The sequence below is a fragment of the Pantherophis guttatus genome, chromosome 3, assembly GCF_059756535.1.
Source record: "Pantherophis guttatus breed Tessera chromosome 3, ASM5975653v1, whole genome shotgun sequence".
In the NCBI taxonomy this organism is placed as follows: Eukaryota; Metazoa; Chordata; class Lepidosauria; order Squamata; family Colubridae; genus Pantherophis; species Pantherophis guttatus.
The window spans coordinates 180,692,101-180,707,793 of NC_142065.1; the positions used below are offsets into that span (position 1 = coordinate 180,692,101).

The 15,693-nt window shown below is 36.3% G+C and overlaps 1 protein-coding gene across 3 annotated transcripts in view; it reads right to left on the reverse strand.

The window, feature by feature from the left end:
- JPH1 (junctophilin 1) overlaps positions 1-15,693 on the reverse strand; it is an 88,528-nt gene that overhangs the window by 15,640 nt on the left and 57,195 nt on the right. Inside the window, exons 5-6 of one of the 3 annotated variants that reach the window (XM_034429987.3) lie at positions 11,351-11,446; positions 8,964-9,592 (exon numbers count right to left, since the gene is read on the reverse strand). In XM_034429987.3, the coding sequence (XP_034285878.2) occupies positions 11,366-11,446 (81 nt within the window). In that variant the 3' untranslated portion in view covers positions 8,964-9,592; positions 11,351-11,365. Of the gene's footprint in view, positions 1-8,963; positions 11,187-11,350; positions 11,447-15,693 lie in introns of those variants that run through there. The other 2 variants (XM_034429986.3, XM_034429988.3) reach the window with 2 other exon arrangements.

The window sequence follows — 15,693 nt, forward strand, 5'->3', positions numbered from 1 at the left end:
GAACAGGGTTAAACAGCTCATTTTACCAATTAGCATTATTCTAATGACTAATGAATTCCCTCTGAAGAACTAAAGCAATAAAGAGAAAATCTAGGCTCCCCTCTAGCCTATTCAAACAATCTGTGATCAATGTAGAATAGTTAGAAGTAGTACAGAATTACATTAAGTCCTATGAAAGGTCTCATTGTATTTTAATTTTGTGATGGTTTATTAATAGATGCAAGTAAATATTTGATGCTACAGCAGTCAGAGTGCAGAGGTAGTTAGATTATTGCACTGATTAATATAATTGGCTTGTGCTTCTGCTTATGCAAAGTTAAGCTTGCTGTACAGGTGGTTCTTGGCTTGTGCTCACAAGTGGGCCCAGAATATCAGTTAAGCCATGCAGCTGTTAAGTGAATTGTGCCTGATTTTACAACTTTTTTTTTTGCCATGGTTGTTAAGTGAATCAGGCTTTTCCCATTGACTTTGGAGATTTGAAGCCTCCTGGGAAAGTTGCAAAGGACAATCACATGACCCCAGGATGTCTCAAATACATGCTGGTCGCCAACCGTCTTGGTCAAAAGACTACAGTACAGGGATGCTGCAGAGGTTATAAGTGTCAGGACCAGTCATAGGTCACTTTTTTCAGCATGGTTTTAACTTTGAATGATTGTTGAACTAATGGTCATAAATCAAGGATTACCTCAGTAAGATTAGATCACTGATAAAGCAATGTATGGAGGATCCCGGATCTGCTCACCTTCCGCCGCGCTCTAAAGACCTTTTTATTTCACCAGGCGGGCCTGGCCTAACTTTCTCCCTCTTTTTAAACATTTTTAATATTTTTTAATATTTTTTAGTATTTTTAATATTCAAAGTTTAAATTTGTTTTAAATTGATTGGGGTTTTAAATTTGTCTGGGCCAAACTATTTAATTCGATTTTATCTCTGCTTTTTAAATTTTGTATGTATATATTTTATTGTTGGCTGTTCACCGCCCTGAGTCCTTCAGGAGTAGAGTGGTATATAAATCAAATAAAAGTAAAAGTAAAAAGTAAAAAGTAATGTGCAAGTCCTATGTTTCTGAAAGCACAGCATTAGAACTCGGATTACACAAACCACTAGCCAATAGATAATTGCTTAAAAATGTAAAACTGGCTTCTCCTGGATAAGGTGCAAAAAAATTGAATTACCTTTTACAACTGAGTAAAAAAATGTGTCTTGTTTTCCAGTTATTTTGGAATGGCAACATTCGCTTTCTTTATTTGAAATCAAATTTTGACACAGCATATTTGGAATATAAAAAATAACATGGGAGTCATTTAGCGGAGTCCATAACTTTTTCCCACAACAGTATGAAAAAGATTTGTGGTATATACAGTATATATACCTAACTTGCAAGTGTGAAGAATAGAATAGAATTCTTTATTGACCAAGTGTGATTAGACACACAAGGAATTTGTCTTGGTGCAAAGAACCTCCAAATGCCAATGATCTATGTATGGATCACTTTCCCCCTTGAAGGTTATTATATTGTGCATGCATAAATCAGGATGTATTGTATTTTGAATGGGTTTTATGCAAACATCTATGCTGTTTATCAGCAGAATCAATATTGTTTCTCTTGTAGCATTCGGCCATCTGCTGTATTCTTGAGCTGAAAGTTGTGAATTTTGTTTTCAGTGCAACCCTACTCTATGGATTAGCAACTGTAATTCTTTAACATACTGTATGTGGTCAAGTGGATTATAGGCAGTATAATTACCATAATATGAGAAACATTTTAAAGGGAATATACAGGTAGCTTTTCCCCAATTTTAGGCCACCACTCAGTATGCAAGCTGTATCAGACCAAAAACAATTCAAGGTTTGTGGTGTGTGTGTGTGTGTGAGTGTGCATCCACACGTGTGCTTTGAGTCAGTTGACTCCTGGCCACTGCCTGGACAAGTTCCTGTAGTTTTCTTGGCAAAGTTTTTCAGAAGCGGTTTGCCATTGTCTGCTTCTTGAGAAAGAAGAACTGGCCCAAAGTCGCCCAGCTTGCTTTGGCAGGATTAGGCAGCAGTGGTGGGTTTCAAATTTTTTTACTACTAGTAAAAAATTTCTGTGGGTGTGGCTTGGTGGGCGTGGCATGGCTTGGTGGGCGTGGCTTGGTGGGCACGGCAGGGGAAGGATACTGTAAAATCCCCATTTCCTCCCAATCAGCTGAGACTTGGGAGGCAGAGAATAGATGGGGGCGGGGCCAATCAGAATTTTTACTACCGGTTCTCTGAACTACTCAAAATTTCCGCTACCGGTTCTCCAGAACTGGTCAGAACCTGCTGAAATCCGCCTCTGTTAGGCAGCACTAGAACTCATGTCCTCCCAGTTTATAGCCTGATGCCTTAATCACGACACCAAAATGGCTCTCCAGCAATATAAATGTTTTCATTAATGTGTCAAATAGGCAAGAAACAGAAGGGGAAGTAATTGCAGTCTTGTATAAAAAAGACTTATCTTTAGTCTTATTAATGGGCTCATTGTATAGATATTGTGGTTTTGCATGAGAAAGGCAAGAGGCAAGGACAAAGACGCAGGTCATAAACCCCTCTGAATATTAAAAAAAGGAACTATTGCCTTTCATATTATATTGTATGCATACTAAAATACACACAATGGCCCTCCATCAATTCATTCTCAAAACAACAGTATAAAATGGGATTTAGTGACTCAGCCCAATGGTTAGAGGGATTTGAACATGAGTTTTCACTGTTTTAATGTAATGCAGTACTCTATATGCTTCCCTATATTACAAGTATTTGTATATAATCCTCCTACATTAAAGCTGCTCTCTTTGCATTTGTGGGTGGACCAGATCTCCTAACAAAAGGTGTCAAAACAAGCAAGTCTATGCTGAACTTTCCCAAGAAAAGCAGTTTATTTATTTAGATCTTTGCAAGAGAGCTGCTACCAGATAATTATTTTAACCACATTTTAGTGGTTTTAGTAGTAATGGTTATTTTCATTATGTTGGTATTTTATGGTTTGGTATAAACCATTGTAATATAACAGTAGTTGAGAGTAGAAACATGCAGAAACTAGATAGTACATTTCCCTGCCCTCTCTGCAACTGAGAGGCATACAAAAGCTGAGCATTATACAGAGGCAGAACTTAATATATAGCTGCCATTTTGGTGGCAGCTCTGCCCTGATTATAACATTGAAGAGCATGATCTCCACATCTTGGGCAGGAGTTCCTCTTTCTTATAGCACACAAGAAAGGGCATATTCTTCTGATACGTGCAGAAGAGCAATTTCTGATATGAGTGACATCATAGCTGCTATTCAGAGAACTTTCACTTCTCCATAATCAGCAGTGAGATTATATTCAGTTTGATTTAACCCTAGATTACCTTTGGCAGGACTTGCAGTTGGAGTTCTGAAACAACAGACTTATTGTGCTCCTAAATCATAAAAACAAGTGAGTATCCTGAAGTATAATGATATCAAAATAAAATAGGAAATTTTACTTGGCAGCACTCATTCTTATTTCTGGCCAGGAGACAGGAAAATCAAAAGGGAAAAGTGCTGGGCTGGACATGTGATTCCATATAGATATTGATGTGGTTCGCATCTTCCTGAGATCTTCTGAATATCAGCTCATAATGCCCACAATCTTCCTCCTGTTTACCATACTTGTGTTGTGTTCCTTTAGTTGAGATCTAACTAAAAATGAACCCACAAGAATCAAATCCAGCTAATCAATATTATCATGATGTAGTGATAGAAAGAAGCCAGCTCATGGCCAAAAAGAAGTATAAGAAGAAAATAATGTTCTAAATTTTTATTGTTCTAAGACAAATGTCCTAAAGGTACTTTTTCAGGTGGCAACTGGACTTTGTTTTTTTCTTTGAAGACATTTCGCTTCTTATCCAAGAAGCTTCTTCAGCTCTGACAGGATATGGGGAATTGAAAGATCTGAAGGAATGGAAAAATGACCGTCATTCTCACTGTGGGTTGATGCAAATAGTCCTACATGCGAGCCACTTGCCAAGTGCCCAAAATGTGATCATGTGTTTGTGGGGTGTGTGTGGCCATCAGAATTTAGAAAGTGGGTCATAAGTAGCTTCCCCTGAAGGGAAAGTCCATCATGTTTTTGAAAGGTCACTAAGTGATTGGTTATTCAGCAAGGATTCCCTCTACACTTTTGTATCCAATTAGTAAGAAACAATTCAGAACTTGAATAGGCAAATTCCAAATGTGAAATACTGCTATTCTCCTAAAATACAAACTAATGCATAAATTATTTGCAATAATTCTTTGTGATTGTTTTTGGTTGTTTGATTTTAGTAACAGTAGAGTTTTATATTTGTCCCCATTATCCAGAATACGTCCATTGTTATCTCTGACTCTTAAACCATTCCATGTACAAGTAGTCCTTATGACTGGTTGCTTAATGACTGTTCAAAGCTATGACAGAATTGAAAAAAAGTTATCTTCAAAGTTACAACTGCCACATTACTATGATTGCATTTGAGGCACTTGGCCACTGGCTCACATTTACAATCAGTTGCAATATCCCATGGGCATGTGATCACATTTTGCAATATTTTTTGTTATTCTCTAGCAAAAACACTTTTTGGATAGCTAGATTCGGATTTAATGTACAACCATGTGATTTGCTTAATGAACATTATAAAAATGGTGTAAAATCAAGTCAAGTCATGTGACAACTCAACTAATGACCACAATGAACTATGACCAACATTTCTGGCTCAATTGTGGTTGTATGTTGTGCACTACCTGTATTGTCTTAAGCCAGTCTATTTTCTTCTCATATAATAAGTTCTGCATTCACTCTTGTTTGCTATGCATGTAAAATTAAGTTACTAATTGAACGTTAATACATGTGTGAGGTAGTTCTCCCATGACGCTTGTTTTTCTTTTTGAGCTAATGACCCTGCACTGTTTATAAGTTTTGAGCATGAGTTGAACTAATTAAATGTGCTGTTCACATGCTACTTTATATAATTTGTTCTCGTGTTGCAAGTATATTTATGCACAATTCAGAAAGTGATATATTGTTCACAAACTTACATTTATCAGAAATTTATTACAAACACCATGTGGCAGGTGCATACAGTTTTAAAAGGTTGTGTGTGGATCAAGTGACCCACAAAGGGAATTTTTATTTGTGTCAAGTGATTTATGCTTAAAAGCATAGCTCTGGCAATTAATGTAGATTACATTTAAGATGATTCATTTTTATAGCTGCAGCATAATAAGGTATGAGCGTATCTTAAAATATAGCAAAACTAATCATTCTTCTAAAAAGATTCTAGTCCTTTTAACAATGTTTCGGATGCATAAAGGCTAGCTGAAAGAACTGGATTAAAGCAAACAGCACAGACCATCTGGCAGAAAAAAATGTTCCAAATTTTAATTTAACCATCTGGGAACTTTTTTCTCAGCGCATTTAGGAAACCCAATAATCCACTAATTTTGGCTAGGTGTTTCTGCAAAAATTCATCCTGTTTTTATCAGAATTCATTTAAAGGTACAACCAATCATCCTGTTTTGCACTTTCTTGGTATCAGAATTTATACATATAACTTTTATCGATAGGGAAAGCAAGAAAATTAAAAATGATTGGGAGGGTTCTAGAATGTATTGGCTTGGTGGTTATATATGGACACATATATTATTCAAAACTCTCAAATGCTTATTTTTCTGAATTCTGTAGTCTCAAATTTGAACTTATTACATATCAATTTCTGTTCTTTACTACATGACTTGCTATGCACAAAATTTTTGGCAAAGCATTACACCTTTATCAGTATCATAATAGCCCACCTTTGATGGCCATATAGTTTTTAACAGATAGAATCTGACAGTTCTGAAATCTCAAGATAAATGGTCCTTTGGTGACTTCCAGCACTGAATAAATTCTATAGCTATGAATCATTATCAGAGAATCAGCCATGTGGAAATGAGAAAAAAGAATAATAATTGTAGACTTGAGTGCAGGGACAAAAAAATCAGGTGTCATGCTTTTTTTTTATTATTAAAAGCAGCTGCTTCAGGGCCCTCCTATAGTTTGCATTATTCTACACATGCCTAATTATAATTTGGCACAAGATGAATTTTTGGTAGTAGAGCTAAGCAATTCAATTGTCTTTGAGCTTTCTGAAATGATCCATTTAAAAATCCTTTTGTCTGGTTGTTTTGTAACCATGAACATGTATGTATGTATGTATGTATGTATGTATGTATGTATGTATGTATTTATTTATTTATTTTATTTCTATACTGCCCTTCTCCCGAAGGACTCAGGGCGGTGTACAGCCTGATTAAAAGCACAAAGACAGACAGAATTTAAAATAAATTAAAATTATTAAATGATAGGCTCAATTTAAAACCCCAAATTTAAAATCCCATTTTAAAACCCAATTAAAATCTTTACCTTGATAGCCCAGCCTGGTGGAACAACAAGGTTTTTAGGGCACAGCGAAATACACGGAGATCAGAGATTTTACGAATTTCTGGGGGGCAGCTCGTTCCAAAGGGCAGGGGCTCCCACAGAGAAGGCCCTCCCCCTGGGTGTCACCAGCTGACATAATTTGGCCAATGGCACCCTGAGGAGACCCTCTCTTTGGGAACGGACTGGCCGGTGGGAGGCTACTGGTGGCAGAAGACGGTCTCGAAGGTATCCAGGTCCAATGCCATGGAGCGCTTTAAAGGTGGTGACCAACACCTTGAATCGCACCCGGAAGGCCACTGGGAGCCAGTGCAGCTCGCACAGGAGGGGTGTCATGTGGGCATAACGAGTTGCGCCCATAATCACCCGCGCGGCCGCATTCTGGACCAGTTGGAGCCTCCAGGTGCTTTTCAAGGGGAGCCCCATGTAGAGAGCATTGCAGTAGTCCAGTCGGGAGGTGACAAGGGCGTGAGTGACTGTGCGCAAGGCGTCACGATCCAGAAAGGGCTGCAACTGGCAGATCAGGCGAACCTGATAAAAAGCCCCCCTGGCCACGGCCGTCATATGTTCTTCTAAAGACAGCCGTGCGTCCAGGAGGACACTCAGATTGCGAGCCCTCTCTGTGGGGGGTAAAGACTCACCCCCAATAGTCAGCGATGGCGCTGACTATATTGCGACGCCGGGAACCACAGCCACTCAGTCTTGGAGGGGTTGAGTCTGAGCCTATTTCTCCCCATCCAGACCCGCACGGCCTCCAGGCAGCGGGGCATCACATCAAGGGCATTGTTGGGGTGGTCTGGGGTGGAGATGTACTGCTGAGTATCATCAGCGTATAGATGGACTCTCACCCCAAAACCACAGATGATCTCACCCAGCGGCTTCACATAAATGTTGAATAGAAGGGGCGAGGCCCGACCCCTGCGGCACTCCCCATGCAAGGTGCCTCGAAGTTGACCTCTGCCCCTGTCAACATGAACTGCGAGCGGTCGGAGAGGAAGGAGGAGAACCACCGCAAAACGGTGCCCCCTATTCCTAACCCCCTCAACCGCTGCAGCATGATACCATGGTCAATGGTATCAAAAGCCGCTGAGAGATCTAACAGGACCAGGACAGAGGAGCAACCCCTGTCCCGAGTATGAGTTGCTGTGAAGCATGTCCTGCATCTACCTGAAAACTTACCTCTTTTAGAATATTATAATTTCAAAGTAGGAAAATCTCTTTGAGTTGAAAGTACTTCTCTCCAATGTTTTATGTAATCAATCAATACAAACAAGCTCAGCAACGTGCACCATTTAATCTAATCTTTATTCTAAGGCTCATTTCATGACCTCATTTAAAACAAAGCGCTTTATGGAACTTCAACAATCAGCATCACTGTCCTTATTAAAAAGGAGAATGCCAAACATCACCTTAACAGGCTGGACTGGCCTTTCGACAATTTTTTTCAGGGAAAGGAGAGGTACTGTAAAATACATCCCATACAAAAATGCAATTTTATTCTAGCATAAGCCCAGAAAGGGCTGATATAGATCATGACTGCTGAAGGGAAAGGTTGAGCCTTGTTCTTCAGACTTTTTAAAAATAAAACTCATTAAGGAAAATATTCAGCCTAGTTTTCTTAGATACAGTCACATCAGCAGATCTCAGTGTTGTGCTTTGATTAAGAAGAGCAATAAAACTCTTTCCTAAACAGAATCTTCCTCCACTGCTTGACTTCCATCAGAAGGCAATTTATTTATCTGCTCAAGAATCTCAATTAATACACCTATTAATTCTGGTGTATCTCCAACACAGAATGAAGTTCTCTGGAGGCTCTACTGGCCTATAGCACATTTCATTTGTCTAGGACAGAGGGGTGTCAAACTCAAGGCCCACAGAGTGCTTAGATCTGGCTTGTGGGGCCATCCTGGAAACAGCGAAGGACCAGTCTGTGGTGCCTCTGCCACATGCGGCCCTCCAGAGCTCCATTTTCACTGGCAGAGGGTTGCAGGAGGCCGTTGCAAGCGAAAATGGAGCTCGGACCACTACAGGCGGCCCAACATGAATGACATTGATATGACCACACCCACCCTGGCCATGCCCACCCCGGCCCCCCAAGGTGAAACACAATCCTGATGCAGCCCTCAATGAAATTGAGTTTGACACCCCTGGTCTAGGATAACAATACATTTTTCTCTTCTCATTCTGGGTGCTGACTCCGGGTGTTACTGTGTCCCATCTTGAAAAGGAGGAAGATATTTTATAAGGCTCTATCCTATTATAAAACAATAGGATAGGGCTATATAAAATGAATGTATAATGTAGTCTATAATCGACCAAATTGTCAGAAAGATAGCATTATATTTTGGAAAATAGCATTATAAAAGTCTGTATTTCTGTCCCTTTGTATATTGATTTGTAAGAGACCCTAATATGACATATTGTCTATATAACCAAACTAAAGCTGAACTTGTAAGATAGGTGTGTTTTATTTGTAAACTATTTATGAGAGAGAGAAAGAGAGAGAAAATAAAGGACATCTATACATTTGTAACCAATATTATTGTTTAATTAGAGCAAATACAGTTATGAAAACTGTACATTATCCATTTTGGTTTCCAGAAATTATAAATAAAGCAGCTCATTAGATAAAAGAGTTCATTCACAGCAAGAAATTTTAAATAGACAAAGTGACATATTTAAATACATTGGCAGGATTATAAGCTGTCCAAAATGTAGTGTACAATATTACAACCAACTATAAATAACCTTTTATGTAAAATACAGCAATGCACATTTTAGAAAAATACTAACAATTTTTTATTGGAGCTTTACTCTTAAAAAAGCTTATAAATCATATTTATAAACAGAAACAACATGTTTAATTTATAAATTTTCAAAAGCCATACTTTTGGATTTTTAAATACATATGTAATATTGTGTTACAAAATTAGCATAATCAACAACTTAATTGGGGCCTGTTGTAGATAAGCATGTTTACATAAGGCTTGTTAAAATTTAATGTTCTGATTTTTAATAAAGAAATTTTTTTCTAAACTTATAAGTAAACTATGTTTTTCTTCTTTAAAAAAATATAGTTGTTACATTTCATTTGCTGCCTTTTTGTGTTCTTCTCAATTCCATACTGGTCAAAATACAGGACTGTCAACCCATTTCTGCAAAAAATGCCACTATATTATTTTCCTGCACTAAGCAGCTCCAATTTTTGAGAATTATTCCAAACCATTTCAGTTAGAATGGGCTGTCTTTTGTGATAACTAATGTAATTATGAGAAACCTTTCTACTAAACCATGCAAATAATAGTATTAGTAATAATAATCATTAATAATAATATACAATAGGATTAAATATCTATTGAAAAGCATAATTTCTAAGAGCTAAAAATAAAAGAAAACCAAGTCCTAATTTTATTTCAAATAAAAATGCTGACTTTCCAAATGATCACACCGTGTACAGTTTTCTGATAAATAAATAAGCATGCTCCTTTACTACATTTATTTCAGTGGGGAGCGTAAAACATGGATCACATTATCAAAACAAAGGACTGTACATCTAACTGACACAAAGAATCAAATTAAAATTTGAGGCTTAAGTTTTGAGTGGCTGAGGTAAGATGACAGACTTTGTTTAGCAACATTAAAGGCATCAAGCTGATAGTCATTGTTAAAGATTTAAATGCTCTACCTGAATGTATTCAACATGAAGTATAATCTTTAAAAATGGTTATGTATGATAAGTTGAATTAACAGGTTTCACTGTATAATCAGGCAAGGCTTTAATCCTAGTAGAATTTGAATGCAACTGGGCAAAATCTCACATTGCTGACTAACTGGCAAAATGCTTCTCAAAATCTCCCACTTTGCTAATTCAGCATGCTGTTATAGCTTGATAAACCCTACAGCATTTTAAATAATTCGACTTGCTGGTCATCACCAGGAAGATATAAACTATGGCTTAAAGTTCATCATAGTGTATTGCCTGCTAATCCTGAAAAATGACTTTTCTAACTTATATTTTTAAATAAATATTATATAGAAATATTCTCACTGTGCTTATAGCACAGGCTTTATTTGTTTTCTCCAATACAGGTTAAAAACCAGTGAAGTTTTCCAGGCTGGTCAACATTATTATATTACTGCTGTACAAAGGCTTTAAATAAATAGCAAGTGAGCAGAAATCATGCATAAGCAAATGAAATGCAATCTCCCAGAAAATGGCAGAGATTTTAAAAGCAGCAGGTAATGGAATAAGACTGGTGAGTGATGCTGTTAACTATTTCTTCTAATGAGATAGGAGTGAATACTGGAATCTCTTCCACAGCAACAGAATCCTCTGAACACATTCCTCTGGCAGTCACTTTCCCATCTCCCCCACCAAAAACATCAGACAGCAAAATAGTAAGGCAGCTGTTCGGTTCCATCAACAAAAGTGCAGCTCCGTACATTTCCAGTTTAGTTACACTCTCTGTTCAAACAGATGGAGTAACCAACACACTTTATTTGTTGGAGTGCTTCAGAAAGCTGGTGTGTATGATGATGATTTTTTTCCCCCAACAGTGGCTGCTTGCTTCAGCTTTCAGAGGACCTCAAAAGCCCTTGGGCTGAATTTTCCAAGTTTCCACATTTCTCGTGTCCCATCCTAATTCCATGCCTCCTTCCCTGTGTCTGAACATGACTCGTGCCATTAAAAAGGCTGATGACACAACTGCTGAGAACTGTGGGCTTACGCCACTAGTTGTCATGACTTCACTGAAGGATCAAAACAGTTATATCATTAAGTAACTATGTTGAATCACATTCAGGCATAGCCAAAATTAAATTGGGGAGACAAGAAAGTTTACAAATCATTTTAAAATGGAAAAATGTTGGGAAAGGGTAGAATTTCTGTATGGGAAGTACAAGAGCATTCTTACCTTTCTTAATTCCAATCAAGTTAGGAAATGGACAAAAAGAATGGCTAAGCCAATATTCAAGAGCATTACCATGACAATCATGATTGAATTAGGACCCTAAAAAATGAAAAAAAAATAGATGTGATTACACTTGCAAAGTAAATAAAATGTGTCAAATTATATCATAATGACAGAATTAAAACACTTGTTATGGACCTTACGAAACCTTTGAAAAATGAAAGATTTTGAAATCGAAAGACCTTGCTCCTATTTAAAAATTCACATTACATTTATTTTCTGAGATGTCCAAAAAGCTATAATCTCTTTGTTACATATATATAAAGTAAATAACTATGATATTGTCATCTGAATTAATTTTTTTCCTTTAGAAATCAGGAAATGTTGCGAAAAGAATGAATAGCTCTAAAACTTCAAACAGTTTAAATTGTAGATGTAAATAAAGGTATGATTCCCAGATGCTTTTATGTCTATCAACATCAAACTATTAATCTCTACAAATATAAAAACAAAAGATTTTGGAGAAGGCACGTATCATAACTAAATGTTGGCCTTCTCAACTGGCAGCTCTTAATAAAGTAGTCCAATTTTCCCCAATCTGTTCCCAACCAAACTTGTTGAACTTCAACTCCATAAGCCTTACTCAGCAACACATTCAGATGGCATCAGATGGGGAAGGCACCTGTATCCAACAAACTGAGATGTTAATGAGAGCTTAGAAGAAAAGACGGTGGGAGGGGAAGCTTATAGTACTTATATACTTATCACATTTAACATTCTGCAATTCTGCAAATGGACAGACTGCAAATCTGGGCATAAATTTATTTCTGAAGAGAAAGAAAATTCTTATTTCAGGTGTGTTATCTAAAGGACCTGAATTCCTTCACAATACTGACATTTGTTCTAACATAGTTTTGAATTCCAAAGATCTTATATTACAAATATAATGTAGTTTCATTACAATTAACAGAAATAGCTTCAAAGGACTAAGTATTATGTAACTTTCATTTCTGTTATTCTGGTGTTTGTTATACAATTGTTGTCGTTGTTTTAACCATTTAGTTGTATCCGATTCTTGACAACTTTATAGGCAAGTGCTCTCCATGCTACCCTGTCAAGTATAGCTTCTAAATTGTTGATGTTCAACTTTGTATCAGATATAATGTTATCAAGCTGGCATGTTCTTTCCTTGCCCCTTCTTCTTGTTCCATTAACATCATTGCATTCTCCAACAAATTTGCACACACGACATGGCCAAAATAAATCAGATGTCATTTTATGATTTTAGCGTCTATTAATGTGTCCAGTTTTATACAATTTAACATCTCTCTGGTAGTTACTCTGGCTGTCCATAGTATATGCAATAATTTACGCCAGCACCACAGTTCAAAGGCATCAATTTGTTTTCGATCAGCCATTCTTAGTGTCCATCTTCATACCCATACATCATTATAGGGAAGACTATTGCTCTAACTAGCCTGCTTTTTGTATTTATATCAATATCTCTGCTTTTCCAGATTGTATTCATGTTAACCATTTCATTGTTATGAAATACTCTCATGCTATTCATAAAGGTAGCTGACACTGGCACAGATATCTCCATAGCACAAACCAAATTCTTTTGAAGAATGGTATTTTATATTATGGTTCTGATAAAATGATGAAATTCATTCATTCATTTAGGACAGTACTTGTTATTGATTACTGTTATTTGGTAATGGAGATTTTAGTGTTACAGGTAGTCCTCACCTTACAACAGTTCATTTAGTGGCTATTAAAAGTTAGAAGGGCACTGAAAAAAGTGATTTATGGTCAAGTGATCAAAATTCAGATTTTTGACAACTGGCTCATATTTATGATGGCTGCAGTGTTCTGGTATCATGCAGTCACCTTTTGTGACCTTCTGACAAGCAAAGTCAATGGGAAAGCCAGATTTACTTAACATCTAATTTTACTAATATTTACTAACTTAATAACCGTAATGATTCACTTAACAACTATGATAAGAAAGGTCATAAAATGGAGCAAAACTCACTTAACAACTGTCTCATTTAGCAACAGAAATGTTGGGCTCAATTGTGGTTGTACATTGAGGACTTACCTGTATGTTATTATACAGTAGACATTTTATTGGTATATTATATTTTAAGTGTGTTTTATAAACTGCCATAAGCCTAACTGGTTTTGGCAAAATATAAATCAGTCTCTATTGCATTTAATGATATCCGTAATACATGTTTCAACCTCAACTCAGCATTAACCATGACCCCTGCTTGAAGGTATAAAGATGGTTAATTTTTGATGCTCTCTGAATTTTGGTATTTGCTTATGGACATTTTATTAATCAACTAGATAGTGTCAGTGTAAGTTTAGAGTTTGCTGTTTGTTGATGTTACCTAGTTGGGTAATGAAATGGCAACAAGCAAACAACCCAGTTCAGAGAGCCCCAGGAATTCTACAATTCAACCCTGAGCCATAGACATTCTCTTTTAATGGTAATTTTTTGTCAGATTCTTAGTACATAATGTCAGTACTGCTGATGATAGTAAAGGATTGATATGAGGCTCCTAAAAGTCTTGGGTGAGGCTCATCTAAAACTCCGAACTACATTATTAAAAGAAAATTAAAAACACGGGAAGCAATACCATCCATGCTTTAATGAATTTAATTATAATTTAATTATATTTAATTAAGCTCTTGCCTTGCTACAGCAACTTCAAATTTAGTAATTTCCTCATTGTTTCCTTCTTTGTTTTACTCTTCCTATATTTCCAAATGTGGCCTGTGGTGAATTGCTCAAGTATGACACTTGCTTCAAAAAAGTTTGAGAGTCCTTTGATTCAGCTGAAATAGTAATATAACCATGTAAATCAAGAAGAAAAATAAAAGGAATGCTTCACATATCAGGAAGAACAGAAAAAGACACTCATATAATTGGAGGTGCTTTAAACAATAAAAAACTGCAGACAGTGCTCTATAATAAAATCCAAAGTGCAGCTCAACTTGTGTCTTTTAAAACATTAACAGTGTGACTCCAGAATGCTTTAGGGTGAAGCACCATAAATAAGGGCTTAGTGATCAGCCATGGCTTAAAATAGAAAAAGGCAGAATTAGTCTCTGCTTTCAGTGACTGATTGGAGCAGGTGTTTATAAGGAAGCTATAATAAAAAAGCTTTATTCATTGCTGGAGAATTGTCCTTGTATAACAGTAAGCTTAAGGTGTACAAAGGAGAAAAATACAACATTTAACTTTTTTTTTTCTAATGGGTATTATGATATGTTGGCTGGTAGGAACTATTGTATATATTAAAAGAGGGTCAGTTAAGAAAAAATAGTTTTCTTGCTGATTTTAGTTGCAGGTGTATTTTATGAACAGAATCTCACTATGAAGTACAATGAAGGGGAAGGCTCTGAAGGGCTATGCTCATCTCATCTTTTTTTTGATCTTTGTATATTTGGGCTCTGAAATACGTATATCATGCTGTCCTCTTTCAAGAAAAGTAACATTATGCAGAATGCAAAAACGAAGTAAGAACTAATTAAGACAAAGAAATTAAAGGCATGAGACAAGGGGAAAAAATAGGTAAAATTAGTTTATACTAACATCATTCATTCTATCTATGTAGCCATAACTTCCACGACATTCGTAAACTCCTTCAGATGGAGGCTTTTCCACTTCCGATTTCTGTCTTTTAGAGGATATTAAATCTACCTATGATTTCCATTGTCTTCCTGTTCCTCTTCTGTCATGCATTTGTTTTGCAATTGGATCCTTATCCATTCTTTTGATATGATCAAATCATCTCAGCATGCTGTTTTATACTGATCATTCATTCAACCCACATTAATCCAGGGCCCATTCATTCTTAATCTTATCTTTTCTGTTACTGCAACCTCAAGTACCAGATTCCTACTGCATTCAACTTTTAAGTTTTATGTACGCATCTTTCACTTCTAAATAGAAAAGAATTTATTCTTATACACAGCCATTTTAATTTCTTTAGGGTACAGTAATTCCTCATTTTTCCATCTTTATTGAACATTTTTACAAATGTAAACTATTTTATTTATTTATTTATTTATTTATTTATTTATTTATTTATTTATTTATTTATTAAATTTATATGCTTCCCATCTGTCTGCCATCATTTTTTACCATGTATATATAACTTGGAATTATTCACAGCATTTTTCCCTGTCAAACATAATTATTCTGGTTTTGGATACATGAATTTCAGAGCCATATTCTTGTCCATCATATTGTCTAATATTTTCTGAAAATCATTCAGATTCTCAACCCACAAGCTGGAGTCATCTGCATATAAAAGGACATATCTATTAATACT